Below are 13,594 nucleotides of genomic sequence, written 5' to 3' on the forward strand. Positions count from 1 at the left end.
TTTGAGATGGTTTTTAAATTTTGTTTGATAAATAAGAAGATTTTTCTTTAACTTAAGTACTAAGATTGTAAGTCAAAATTTATTTCTCTAAACAAAACATAGCTATCGATTTTTAAAGCTAACAAGCAATTCAAATCATATAAAAAAAAGTTAAATTTTTGATAATTTTAACTAAGCTTTCAAACTCAATACTAATTTAATTGTTGTTTTTATTTTAATTGTTGCTTTACAAAAAACATTACTATCATTACCTGAATCTAAAGTTTTTTTACAGTAATTATAATTATTCTAAACTAAAGTTTCTTTTACAAGTTTTAGACTAATGTGAGTGTATAGTTTTTAATTGAAAATATTATTTCAGCTTTAGCTAACATAGTTGATTTTATGGTACCTAAATCATATTGAAATGTATAAAAAAAAGTTATTTCTAGTTTAAGCCTAAAAATTATTTATAAATTTTTGATACAGTAGTTATTTAAATAGTTCTCAGTTGCATTAAAAGCTTAAATTTATTTTTTATCAAATAGTCATAGTTTATTGAACGACAAAAAATACGCTCAAAATATTTGGTCCTGGGACCTGGTGCACAAAGAACCTTTTGGTTATCGAGTCGCACACCATGGATACCTTTCAGTTTTTAGTTTGTTTAAGTATTACTAAACATGAATTAATGCTTTGTTTTTTAAACTAATAAGGTTTTTGTGAGCAGGAAAAAAAAAGCTTGTAGTGCTTGATTTTACATGTGGACCGATTGTTAAATTACTTAAGTATTCAAAAAAAACCTTTAAATCTCGTATTTTATACTTGTACTTTGGATCCGAAAAATTCTAAACCTCAGATTTTAATAACTACTTTTTAATAGAATAAGTATATCGACCCAACGTATGCAATTATAAACTTTGCAGAATTTAATTTAAATCTTAAACAGTTTAATAAAGTATTACGGTTTAAAATTTGAGCAAGTCTTATATATGTTATAATTAACAATTTTAAACAACGTTAAGCCAATTTTAAGAGTATTGTAAATTGTTTAATAAATTAACTATACTAAGTCAACTTATGCTTTAAGTTTAGCTAAACAAAAATATTTTCTTTACCTCATTACAACTCAGTTTTATACTTAAAAGGTAATAATTTTATTTTGAATGAACAACACAATGTTTTATGAAAATTATTGAAAAAATTAAAAAAATAATAAATAATAATAGTAATTGACTAAGTTTATAAATAACCTTATAATTTGTAAAAAAAATCTCGTGTTTAGAAAGCGTTTAAAATTTTTTTTATTGGTAGAATAATCAATCATTCTGGTGATTTTAAGACAATTTCAATTTTAGTTTATAACTCCTAAAAGAAATTTTAACGCTTTCAAACGTAAAATTTTTAAATGCGTTTTTTTGGAATTTAGTATTTTTTATTCCATTATTTTTTATTTTGTGTTTTGTTTCTGTACTTTTTAAATCATACAACCAAAAATATTGCAATGCCACTTAAAAATTAATCTTTTTATAAAACTTCATTTCAATTAATTTTTGACCTATAAAGCCAAGGTAATACTTAAGTTTCTTCTAATGTAAAATTGTTTTAAAACTTTGACTGAAATTATGCAATAAGCATTAATAGTACGCTCCAAAAATTATAGCATAAGTTTTTTATACCTTTGATGTAATTTCATGAGTAAACTTTACAAAACCTCTAACTAAGTGTATTGATGCATTGTCTACAACTCTTATTTATTTTAAAGCCATTGATAAAACAAAAAACGTTTAACAATTTTATTTGATTTTGAAATACCTTTTAAATTATTATCAAAAACGATAACGATAAACATAAAAACTAAATTAAAACCAACTGGTTTCAAACTAAAGTAGTTACTTATTAAGCCTATCCTAGACAAGACGTTTATCAGTTTCCAAGTAGTGTACGATTGGATGACCGAAAGGCTTTTTTCGTACACTAGGTCCTGGAATCAATTATTTTGAGCACTTTTTCTTGTCGTTCAATAAAAATAATTAATAACATATGAATTAAGTAAACAACCAGAACAAACTCTTAAAACTTAAACAATAAATAAGTTTATGTTAAAATAGGAAACTATTATTTTTTTTGTTTTATACATTTATCTTTTTATTTTATAATAATTTTTCTTACAAATTTTTTGACATAACAGTTAAAACCAAAAAAAAAATTAACCAATAAACTAGTTTTTTCGTAAAACTTTAACTTTTTTCTTTTAAAAACAACCGTAGTTTATATTTTTGCATACATATTTCAAGGAGTTTAAGTTTGTTTGGATAACTTATTTGTGAATCGCATCTAGTTTTTTATTAGTTATTAAAAAACTTTATTTGAAATATTAAGTTTTATTGAAAAGCAAGGTACTTTTGATAAGTTCTCTTGGTACAAGATTTAATGAGTCAACTTATTTTCAATATTATAATAAACACTTGAGATTATACTTGTTTTGTTGTTTTATTTTTAAATGTTATATTTTGTTCTATGCTTGTTAGGCAAAGTAGAGCAACATATAAGTTGTATAAAACATATACCATTTTACAATTGCTTCGGACTTGATGCTTTATGCACGAAGTTTTATTTTACTTTGAGGAAGACTTTGTTAATAAAGCATCAAGTCGAAACACGTCTAAAGGAGTGTTATTTTATAACTTAAGATTGTGAATAGCTACGTTTTAAAAAGCTATTTTAATTAGAAAACTTGATCTTAAGTACTGACAAGCTTTTTAGCAAACCTAAGCTTGCCTAATGAGCTTTTGATAAAATAAAATATATAGCTAGTTTGTAGTGACTAAGCATTATTTATCAATGATTTTTTAAAATCAAATACGTAGAAATTAATTGTCGTAAATTATTTTTTGTTACAAAATAGAACTATCTAATTTTAAGTTAATAAGTAAAACATAACAAAATTTAAAATTTAAAACAAAACACTTAAAACATTTGAATACTTTATTTTAAAATAGTTATAACTTATATGTTTATAAATAAATTAATCTTAAGCACTGATATTTGACTATTTGTACAATAATCGTCTAATTTTTTTAGTGTTGAAAACTGCTAATAATTAGTAGTTATTAAGAAATTCGGATCAGCTTAGCAGACAGCTCAACAGGGTACCGTGCATATATGACTAAATAGCTACATTTTGTTAATAAAAAGCAAACGTTGGAGAAAATTTTAAGAATTTGTAAATAAATAAATTGAAGTAAGTTTTTATTATTTTATATTTTTTGTTACTATTACTGAAAACATTTTGCACAAATGGGTAATCAACTACTACAAGTCATAATAATTGAATAGTTTTACAACTAGCAACTATCAATATGGTTACTTATCAAAAAAGATCAAAGCATTAGAAGGGTGTCTTTTTATCACTTTATATTGTTATATGTCATATTTAAAACCTTTTATAACTAGTTTTAGAAAATTTAAAAAACAGAACTCTAAATAATTAATTTCATTTACAATGTACTAGATGTACACCTTGATCAAAATTTGTAACAATAACCTTGTACTTATTGTCATAAATACTTCGATTAACAGCATTAGATTTCAATAACAGACACTAAATTTTAATTAAACTTCATATTTTTTATAGTATTTTATGAATAACCGATTTCAATATATAGAAATATCTAGAAACTGTTTGTTTAAACAAAAAAAAAGTAATAAGCTTTTATAAATTATTTCGATGAAGTGCACTTCTGTTTTTGATTAAAACAATACAAATCAACGAGACTTAGTTTATACTTGTTAACGTAAAAATTGTTTTCTACCTTATTCAAATGAAATGCTTGTAAAATTTTGTTAATTTTAAAACAAAGATAGACCGACAATACTTCAAATTAATCATTAATCAAAGTTTCAGGCTTCCCCTTGTTTTTCTTTATGGTCTTTACTACACTTGGTAGTAGTATCTTTAATTTCACTTGTTTTTTAGCAGAAAATTCATCTTCAAGTTTAGAAACTTTTTTTTAAGTAGAATATATAGATGCAAATCTGTAAGTTTTAGTTTTAGGTAGTACTCTAAGAGAAATTTTATCTTGAGACTTGTCAAATTTACTTCTTTTTCGAGTAGAATATTCACTTTCATTTTTTAAAGTTTTACTTATTTTTTAAGTAAAATACATAGATGCAAATCTGTAAGTTTTAAGTAATACTTTAAGAGAGGTTTTATCTTCAGATTTGTCAAGTTTACTTCTTTTTTGAGTTGAACATTAACTTTCATGTCCATGCATATTTTTGATTTTAAATTACTAAAGAAGTTTAAGTTCTATCATTTAATATATAATTAAAGTTCACAGGTTTTTTTTAATTCTTTATAACTGTTAGTAAGTTCATAAATAGCGCAATTAATCTCAGAACATAAAATAACAAAAAATCTCTGTGAACATTTAAAACTTTTAAACACAAATTTTTAACTTTTTTCAAACTTTTGTTTGTAATTTGCAAATTATTAATGTACGTTTTCTACAACATCCAGGAAAAATTAATAATTTTGTGATAAAATAATTTTTTGTTTCCATATAGTGTTAGGATCAAGGCTAGCCATAAACAAAATTTGCTTAAAGCTGTCTTTTCAAAACATTGCTCTAGACCAGGGTTTACCAAAGTGGGCGGTACTGCCCCCTGGGGCGATTTTAGTAGGTTGTTGGGCAATAATTAGTAAAGGAGCGAAAGAGGGGGAGTAATTTTAAAATTTTGAAACTTACACTAGATATTCTTGAGTTGCAGATGAAGAGCAAAAAAAATATCCTAGGTGTATTTATTAGCAATTTTGAAACTTACACTAAATATTCTAGTGTTGCAGATGAAGAGTAAAAAAAAAGGTTTTAGGTGTATTTATTAGTAATTTTGAAAATTACCCTAGATATTCTAGAGTTGCAGATGGCTGGAATAAAAAAATTCTTAGGTGTTTTAAATGGTAGCCTTGTTGGAAGGGGCAATAGCCTTTTTAATTTCTTCAAAGGGGGCAAGTTGAAAAAATATTTTGGAAAACCCTGCTCTAGACTCTAGAGCTTTAATTATCTAAACTTTAGAGTATATATATAATAAACTTTTACAACATTTGGAAAACTTAAATTAATACTCCAATAAGTTTATTTTCAATAAGTAATATTAAAACTTTCTCGATTAAAATGGTTATGGATCGATCATTTAGTCAAGTTATTTATTTTATTTATTTATCTTATTAAATGCAGTTAGTTATTTAAGAGAAAAAAATATGAGTAAAAGTTTTCATAATTACTACAGCTCTTTATGATTTTTTTTACTTAAGAGCAGCTTGCAAAGTTGTATTTCCAGCATATGCGGTCTGATTCGAGTTGACAATGATTCGATTTGTAAATGACTTATATCACTAGCCTACCAAGGTAGAACTATGGACAGAGCTTTAATTAAAATAGATAAGTCATTTTAAAATGTTCCAGGACAATTTTTGAAATAGTTTATTAAATAGTAGTTATCAAGGTCATAAGTGATTACTGCTACTCTTTTATTTACTTTTGTTTAATTTTTTTTATGTACCAAAAATTTTTATTTTAAAAGTTAATTTATTGGGTTTCAATAACAGTGCTTCAGTCGAAATTTAAGCATTTTTATTAGACTGTTCTTTAGATTATTTGCGTAATGATACTGTTTTCATTTAACTTCAGAACGTTTACAATTTTTTTTTGGTGTTAAAATTTAGCTACAGTGTGTTTATTTTGGTAATCGCTTAGTTCCAGCCCGCACAATTCCCACCTGATAAAATCCGAGAACCTAATGCCGACTAAGGGTAACATTGATAGTAAAAAATAAATACAATCAAAGTATTTGGGTGGGAATTATGCGAGTGAAATTGATCGCAATAGGGAATTTCAAGTATACCGTTCATTTAACAAAAAGTTAAATGTACAAATAATAAATGCTGAGATTACTGTTTCAAATAAACTTATAACAACTTAACTTGCTTTTTTAAAGGAATACTAAGTTTTTTTTATAGTTACAAACTCACACCTAAAAAGTATTAAAAATATAAAATAGTAATAACATTGTTGTTATGATAAATACTTTTATGATTATTTCTTATTAAATGCAAAGTAAATAAGTGTTACAGTACTTATTTTTATATTAGTATTTTGTTTTTTCTATTTATAAAAGTTAAACTAAGTATATGTTGGAATTCACATCTTTAAAAGATATTAAAAAAAACTATCATTAAGATAAAAAAAAATTAGTTGTTTCAATAGTTTTATTTGAAAAAGTTGATAGTAAAACTGTCAAGATGAAACACTGATAAATTTTTAGATAAAAACATTTTAGTTTATTGCATTTTTACCATTTTTAAAGAAGTTAAAACCTATCTTTCAAGTATTTTCATGTTTGCTACTAAAGTCGTTTATTTCTTTTTAAGTAAATGTTTTAGTTCTAAAAATGTTTTATACTTCTAAGTTTTCAAAGCCTTAGGCTTAAAGTTTGTTTTTATTTGTGAGAAGTTTTTGCGTACATTTTGAATACAACTTTTCTAAGTATATCTAATACTTATAAATTTTCGTTTAGTTTTCTTTTCATCATTTGTTTAAGTTTAAAGCTTTGAATTTTTGAAATTAATTATTCTTAACTCATAATACTTAGCATGGAAAACCACTATGTAAAAGCATGTGGTGTACAACTCGATAACCGAAATATTTTTTCGTACATCAGGTCCTTAAACAAAGCTTTTAAGCGCTTTTTCTTTTCATTAAACAAAATACTTACTAACAAAAAGAAAGTTTAAAATTTATATTAGAATTTTTATTTAAAAATTTTGGGAGTTTTTGTAAACCTATTAAATACTAGTCCCATTATTTGTAAAAGTATCTAGTTCTGTGGATTTACTTATGCACGCTTATAGCAATCTTCCAAGAGTAACTGGTTAATTTTCCTACAAAATATGTTCACAGGCCAAATTGTATATTAAAAAAAATTTTTCCGCTAGCCTTAATTATTTAAAAATAAATGTAATAAAAATATGCTAATTTTAACCAAAACATATTAAAGTAATAAAGAGCATTATTAAATACTAGTTATTAAATTAATAGCCTAATTGTAATTTTTTACAGCAATAACGCAATTTATCGTTTAAAAAAAGTATACTTCTAGCTAAAAAGTATCTCGCAGGCCGCAACGCGCCAACCCCTGGCTTAGAGCTTGTGATAGTTTATGGAACTTTTGTAAAAATTTAGCTGATTATTATTATTTAATTAAAGAAATTTAAATGACTCTTGCTTTGTCCAATTAATAGCTCTGGTAGATTACTATTTAAATCATTTTGTTAAAAAGAACTGACTTATTTATGTTTTGTTTATATTGTATAACTCACCTTATTTAAACAGTTGTATTTTAAATGTCTTAAAATTTGCATGATTAAAATACAGATGAAATAATGATTTTATTCCTATAACAACTTTTTAAACATTTTCAACATTACAGTAAATTGCTGAAAGTTTAAGCTTATATCCTTTTTTTTTGTAATAACAAAACAAGAAAACATAGTTTCGCTGAAATTAAAATTCAAACTGTTTGAAAAAAGCGCTGCAAATGTCTCCTTAACTGGACTATTCATCTACTTGTTCAAACAAGTTATCATAGACTTCTGTTTGATTTATTTTGTCCATATTAGTATTTTTCTTCAAAATCCTGTAGAAGAATAACTGTATTGAATTATAGCTTAAATTGAAAAAACTTTTACAGTAAAATACTTAAAGTAAAAAGATATAAAACAGTTTTATAAACGTTAATAATAATTCTTTGCATATAATAACTATTATCATTAAAAAAATACTTTGTTTGATAGTATTATATTACAAACTTCTTAAACTAAGTACATGTAAGTACTTTATAAAGAAAAAAAGTTGCTTACAATAAAATAATGCTGAAATAATAATCAAAAAATATACATTTTGTAGGTGTTAGGTTGTACCAGGGACGTGGCTTGGTACATTTCTGCAAATCTACAGAAACGTATACTTAAATGCGAAAAAACTTGCTTTTATTTCAGCTTGAAAAAACTCTGCTTTCTTAGCTTCTAGTATTAATTTATGCTTAGTTATGCACTCCTGAGAGATAATTTTGACATATATGTACTCTTTAGCATTTTTAGTGTCGTAAAAAAATTGAACGAATTAAATACATCCAAATTGTAACATTTAGCGCGTTAAAGCTTTGTTTTGTCAAAAAGCTACAATGCAAAATTAAACCTATTGGAAGCTGTAGGTTCAAAAATCAAAATCATACAATTTTATGTTACAAAAATTTGTATAACTTTTTGTTACTATTGACTACGTTAAGTGTTTGATTTTATACGTTTAAATGTTTGAATGAAAACAATATTAATATTTTTAAGTTAAATTGTTATGTTTTTTAATGAATGTTTTCTTGGTTTACACAAGTGGCATGACATAGAAAGTCATATGGGGTGTGGAGCAAAATAAATTGCCTTGTATACAGTTATGACTCGTACTTCAACATTCAATTTTTGATGTATTAACATAACTGCATATTTTCAGAATAAATTCAATAATATTAGAGGTAGTTTAAATTGCTGTGTTCCCGCTAGGACGTGTTATTTCAGATGTTTTAGTTTTTGCAGATTCGTAACTTTTTTGAGCTAGCTACGTCCCTGGGTTGTACCAAAAATTTGATACACATATTGCGATAATATTATTATTGGAACTTAACTCAGGGTTCAATAATACAAAATTGGGTAAACTTAATAACACATACACTTATTAATTTTTATTCAGTTTTTTTTTAAAGATCCTAATATTTTTTGTTTTAGTGTTTTTTTCATTTATACTGTTTTTAAAAACAATACTACGGTTTAAACTAATCAATCATACACTAGTCAAAAACTATTGTAAACACAAAAAGAAAACAATTTATATGCAACCTATTCAATTAGTTGTAGAAAAAATACTTAAAACCTAAAAAATACTGTTTATAGCAATTTTTTTTTCAAATACAATATTGTGCCCTAAATTTTGATGCTTAGTATTAAAAAAAATCAAACTAACAGGTCTTAGATTATCGTTTAATTGAAATTGGGTAGCTTTTCATACTATTAAAAAACAATAACAATTAAACAAAAACAAAACATTTTAACAGAAATAAAAATAGTTTAAATAGTTAAAAAAATGAGTAATTTGCACAGATTTTTTCTTCAGTAATTTACACAACTTATCAAAATTGAAAAAAACTACTGATTTAAAAGTATATTTTATACATTTTTTCATATTAAAAATCATAATTTTTTTATCTGTTAGTTCTTTTTAAGTATGTCTTACCTTTCATATTAGTTTTACGATCTTATATTTTACTAGCGTTGATTCTAGATATATGTTTTAATTAATAATAAATTAATTTGAATATTATAATAAACAAACTAGTATTATAAAACGGCTTTATATTCAAAATAAGAAGAAAATCTAACTGAAAAATAATTACATCATATTTAAGTTTTTTACTCAATTTAAACTTTTTTAATATTTTAATATTTGTATAATAACAAAGTAAGATAAGTACCGAATCTTTGTCCTCAATATAGCATTTTTTCAAATTTATTTTATTAGTTTTACAGTAACTCTTAAATATGTAGCATATAAAACAAAACCTTAGATATTTTCTGAAGATTTACTGCTGCTAATTATTATCGTAAAAAAATAACTAAAATCAAATGTTGTACTAGTTTAACTTTCTGCTTACTAATTTTATACTTTTTTTCAAAGAAAACAAACCAATATACAATAAAGACCATTGAGTACATCAGAGCGGCTAAAAGAAAAACTATTTGCTTGTATGACGTTACAACTGTTAGAAGACCATTAAAGAGAAAGGAAGCAACTAATGAAGCTACAGAGGTGATCATTGAGTTAAGAGCAAAAACTGTACCATGATTTTCCTTTGTTGTTTGTATTGACAAGACACTGCGCATAATTACGATCACTAATGAAGTTAAACTTCCCAAGACTAAACCTAAATGTTTTTATGAGTAAAATTTTTCCATAATTCACAAAACACTAATAATTTATTATGTTACTTTTTGCATTTTTAACTTAATACATATTTAATCAAGATAAAAATAAATTAGATAATATTAAACACAAGTGCTGATGATGCATAAATAACATTTTTATTAAAGCTTAATTAACAACAAGTTTTGATCGTACAACTTATATAAATCAACTAGATCGAAACTTAAGTATTAATCTACTGAGAGCTTGTTGTCTAATGATATAGTGGTATGATCATAACTTTATTTTAATAAAATTTAACTGTTAACAAACTTTAAACTAATCTCATAGCAAATCAAAGACCAGACCCTGGCTCTGATGACTTTTTCTGATATTTTCTCTAAATTTTTTAAACAAGCACAGTATATTCTATTTTTATAAAAGAATTTAAATAAAACAGAACAATAGAACTTAAAAAAAAATGTCTTAAATACTTGAATTTTTTAATAACATGAACTTTAATCAAACCAAGAAAAAGCAACCAGGTCACAGTAGTTATAGCAAAGAACAGCATAACGGTAACTTGGCTCATAATTCCTATTGTGAACAAGGTAAATTGCGACAATTTATCTTTTGTGAGCTTCATCACAACTAGACCCACCAAGGATGTGCTTACTAATATTGATTGTGAGTATCTAACAATATTGTGTTAGTTAAAAAACGGGACAATCGACCATAATTAATGTACTAAATTGTAAATGAGCTCATACGAATTTTCGTAACTAAAGTAGTTATTTGTTCGGACTAAATAAAAAACGCTCCACTTTACTTAGGCTTTCGAATGAAAACTCGTATGTAAATCAAAATGACAAGTATAAAATTAACCCAACAAGTGATGTTGTCCAGCAGAGTGGTGGAGACTTCTGGTAGATGGTCATCACGTCAAGCACCCCGTCATAAGTTACAGTTTGCAGAAACATACAAACAAATATACCAGCTAACACTTTGTTTTCACTGTTACTTAGCAGTGAATGCACGTTTCTAAAAGACTGGCAATTTAAGAAGCTCCTATTGGTATATTAAAACATTTTTACAAATCTACGTAAATACTAGCAGAAACTATTATTGGTTTAAAAGCATAAATATTATTTGTTTTAATTTGTAAAATTATAATTACATTTAAAAATATTTTTGGTTTTAAAATTACAGAACATTTCATACTTTGTATTTTCGATTACTCCTTTGCTATGCCCTAAATTAGTAGATTCATTCAATAAAGTTGTAATGTATAGTAAAGAAACGACTGTTAGTGCTAGTAATAACCACAGAGGACTTTCAAAACCCTGTTTACAACACTCAGTTATTTAAAAAACAAAACTAGTAGTCTAGTTTTTAGTAGTTTATGATTTATTTTTAGTTTAAAGACCAACGAAATTGTAAGATTATAAAATATATTTTTTTTTTTTGCTATGTTTTCTAAGTGCTCGAGAAAATTATTATAATTTTTTATTTAAAATATTTTATAGTAGAAAGTATCTATTAATTGTTTGTGAAAAGTTTATTATGCTTTAAACCTTAACTGTTTTTTTAACTTATAAATGTATGTACTGCTAGTAAAACATTATGGCATTTAAAACTAAAATGGTTTAAGAAATATAATTAAAATGTATAATAGACATAAAAGGAAATTATCATTAATTTTCAAAAGTTTAGAATAATACTTCTTATAAAATCAAATTACTCATTGTAAAAAGAATGATTTTTATAAAGTATCTTTAGATATAAAAAGCCAGTTATCAAAATTAAAGTTATACTTTTAAAACTCTTTAGATTAGTAAACTTTAAACAAAAATTAAGAAATTGTGTATTTCAAAGATTTCGAATAATATAAGTACGTTAAATCAAGTATTTAAAATAAACTGTTATTGTTATTAAATAAACTTTAAAAAAAAAAACATGTTTTTCATAAAACACTACTATAACAAATTTAACTAGTTTTATATACTTAAGCATATATTTTTTTACTCTTTACGGTAATTTAGTTCAATACAACTAATACAGTATAATAACTAATTTAAGTAACCACATTTCTCAAATATAATCTAGAATTACAAAACTTTCGTTTTTAATATACTAAATATTGTCTATAGGCCTTTTAAATTCTAACAGAAGTTTTGTTAAGTCATCAACTAGGTTTTAATTTAAAAGAGTAACTTAAATGGTAATAACTTTAAGTAAAACTTTATGTTACAATCTGAAATTGTCGAAAGATCACCATTTAAACTACCTAACTTCAATATCTACCTCACTGTTAATCCATGGGCCACTTATCATGTTACCGATTATTCCACCCAGTCCCATAAATGCTTCTCCTACCATTAGTCGCATCGTCCTGTTATGACGTGTACTAACGTCACTAAGGTAAGCATAACAACAAGCTAGCAAGGCTGAAAAGTCACCGCCTAGGCCGCAAACTAATCTGTAACAAGTTTTATTACAAAGTATACAAACAAGAACTTTGTATAATTGGCGATGAAAGAATTGTTTTTAATAAAGCAAAATACAAGTAAACTTTCTAAAGTAGATTATATTTTTATGGGTATATATCACATAAACTTTTACTTGTACTGTTACTATAAATAGAAAAGTTTTCTTGTACCTCAACATTTAATATTATACTTAAAAAAGTAATCGGAGAAGTAAAAATCATTCAAAAAACTTAAGCTTCAAGAATATTAGACATACAAACCTTGCAACAATTAACCAATACAAAGGCAGTTTCATCGAAACAGTTACGATTGTAATGGAAATAAAGAAGAAAAATCCAATGAATACAAAAACTAGAGGTGGCTTTCTTCCTACTCTATCGCCCCAAGACGTGATGATCGGAGTAAAAATAAAGGAAGTTGAAAAGCCTGCGATGTTGCAGTACAGCAACCATTTGCTGCTTTCTTTGGTCACCTGACGATTCGTATTTTGTTGTTAAATTAAAAACTTTATTAATGTTAAATTTCAAATCAAATTACTCTTAATTAATTTTTCTAAGTCAAAACTGCAAAAACTAATACTAAATAAATGCATAATTTAAAATAAAATTGCTAGATGAAAAAAAAAATTCAAAATAAATCACACAACATTTTAACTTAACTAAGTTGCTTACCTTGTTGTAAAGTAAATCTGAACTGTTTTCACCACACTTTGGTTCAGTTGAGTTGTAATCATACTTCACTGCTGTCTCGTGAAATATGAACTGATCTACAACGATGGCATAAAGCAAAATAAACAAGCTTCCTCCAAATAACAGTGGTTCAACTGTAATCTGACCAACAATTCTACTTACTTCTTTTAACATCGACCGTTTTGTCTCAAGTTGCTCATTCATTTAAATTTGTAATTAACTTATCTAGGTAAAGCTAAAGTTAATTTTTTTAAATAACTTAAGACTTTTTTGAGATTTAAACCCTTTTACTAGAAAATTTTAGCTTGAAATTTTTTATTTCACTTATAAAATAAAAACTTTATGAACGTTAAAAACTAGTTTATTAACCTTACAAAATTAAAGCTTATTCATACAAAAAATAAATAACGTTTTTAAATATATATAT

The 13,594-nt window shown here is 24.9% G+C and overlaps 1 protein-coding gene across 1 annotated transcript; it reads right to left on the reverse strand.

The window, feature by feature from the left end:
* Nucleotides 1-7,422: 7,422 nt before the first annotated feature.
* LOC145834449 (proton-coupled folate transporter-like) lies at nucleotides 7,423-13,388 on the reverse strand. The gene is made up of 8 exons (XM_082941883.1): nucleotides 13,150-13,388; nucleotides 12,739-12,950; nucleotides 12,294-12,468; nucleotides 11,211-11,332; nucleotides 10,875-11,057; nucleotides 10,518-10,684; nucleotides 9,774-10,011; nucleotides 7,423-7,677 (listed from the first exon to the last, which is right to left on the reverse strand). The coding sequence occupies exons 1-8, from the start codon at nucleotides 13,369-13,371 to the stop codon at nucleotides 7,596-7,598; spliced, it is 1,401 nt and encodes a 466-aa protein (XP_082798009.1). The 5' UTR covers nucleotides 13,372-13,388; the 3' UTR covers nucleotides 7,423-7,595.
* Between the last annotated feature and the right edge of the window lie 206 nt (nucleotides 13,389-13,594).

This window comes from Thalia democratica, chromosome 4 (assembly GCF_965202585.1).
Source record: "Thalia democratica chromosome 4, ktThaDemo2.hap1.1, whole genome shotgun sequence".
In the NCBI taxonomy this organism is placed as follows: domain Eukaryota; kingdom Metazoa; phylum Chordata; class Thaliacea; order Salpida; family Salpidae; genus Thalia; species Thalia democratica.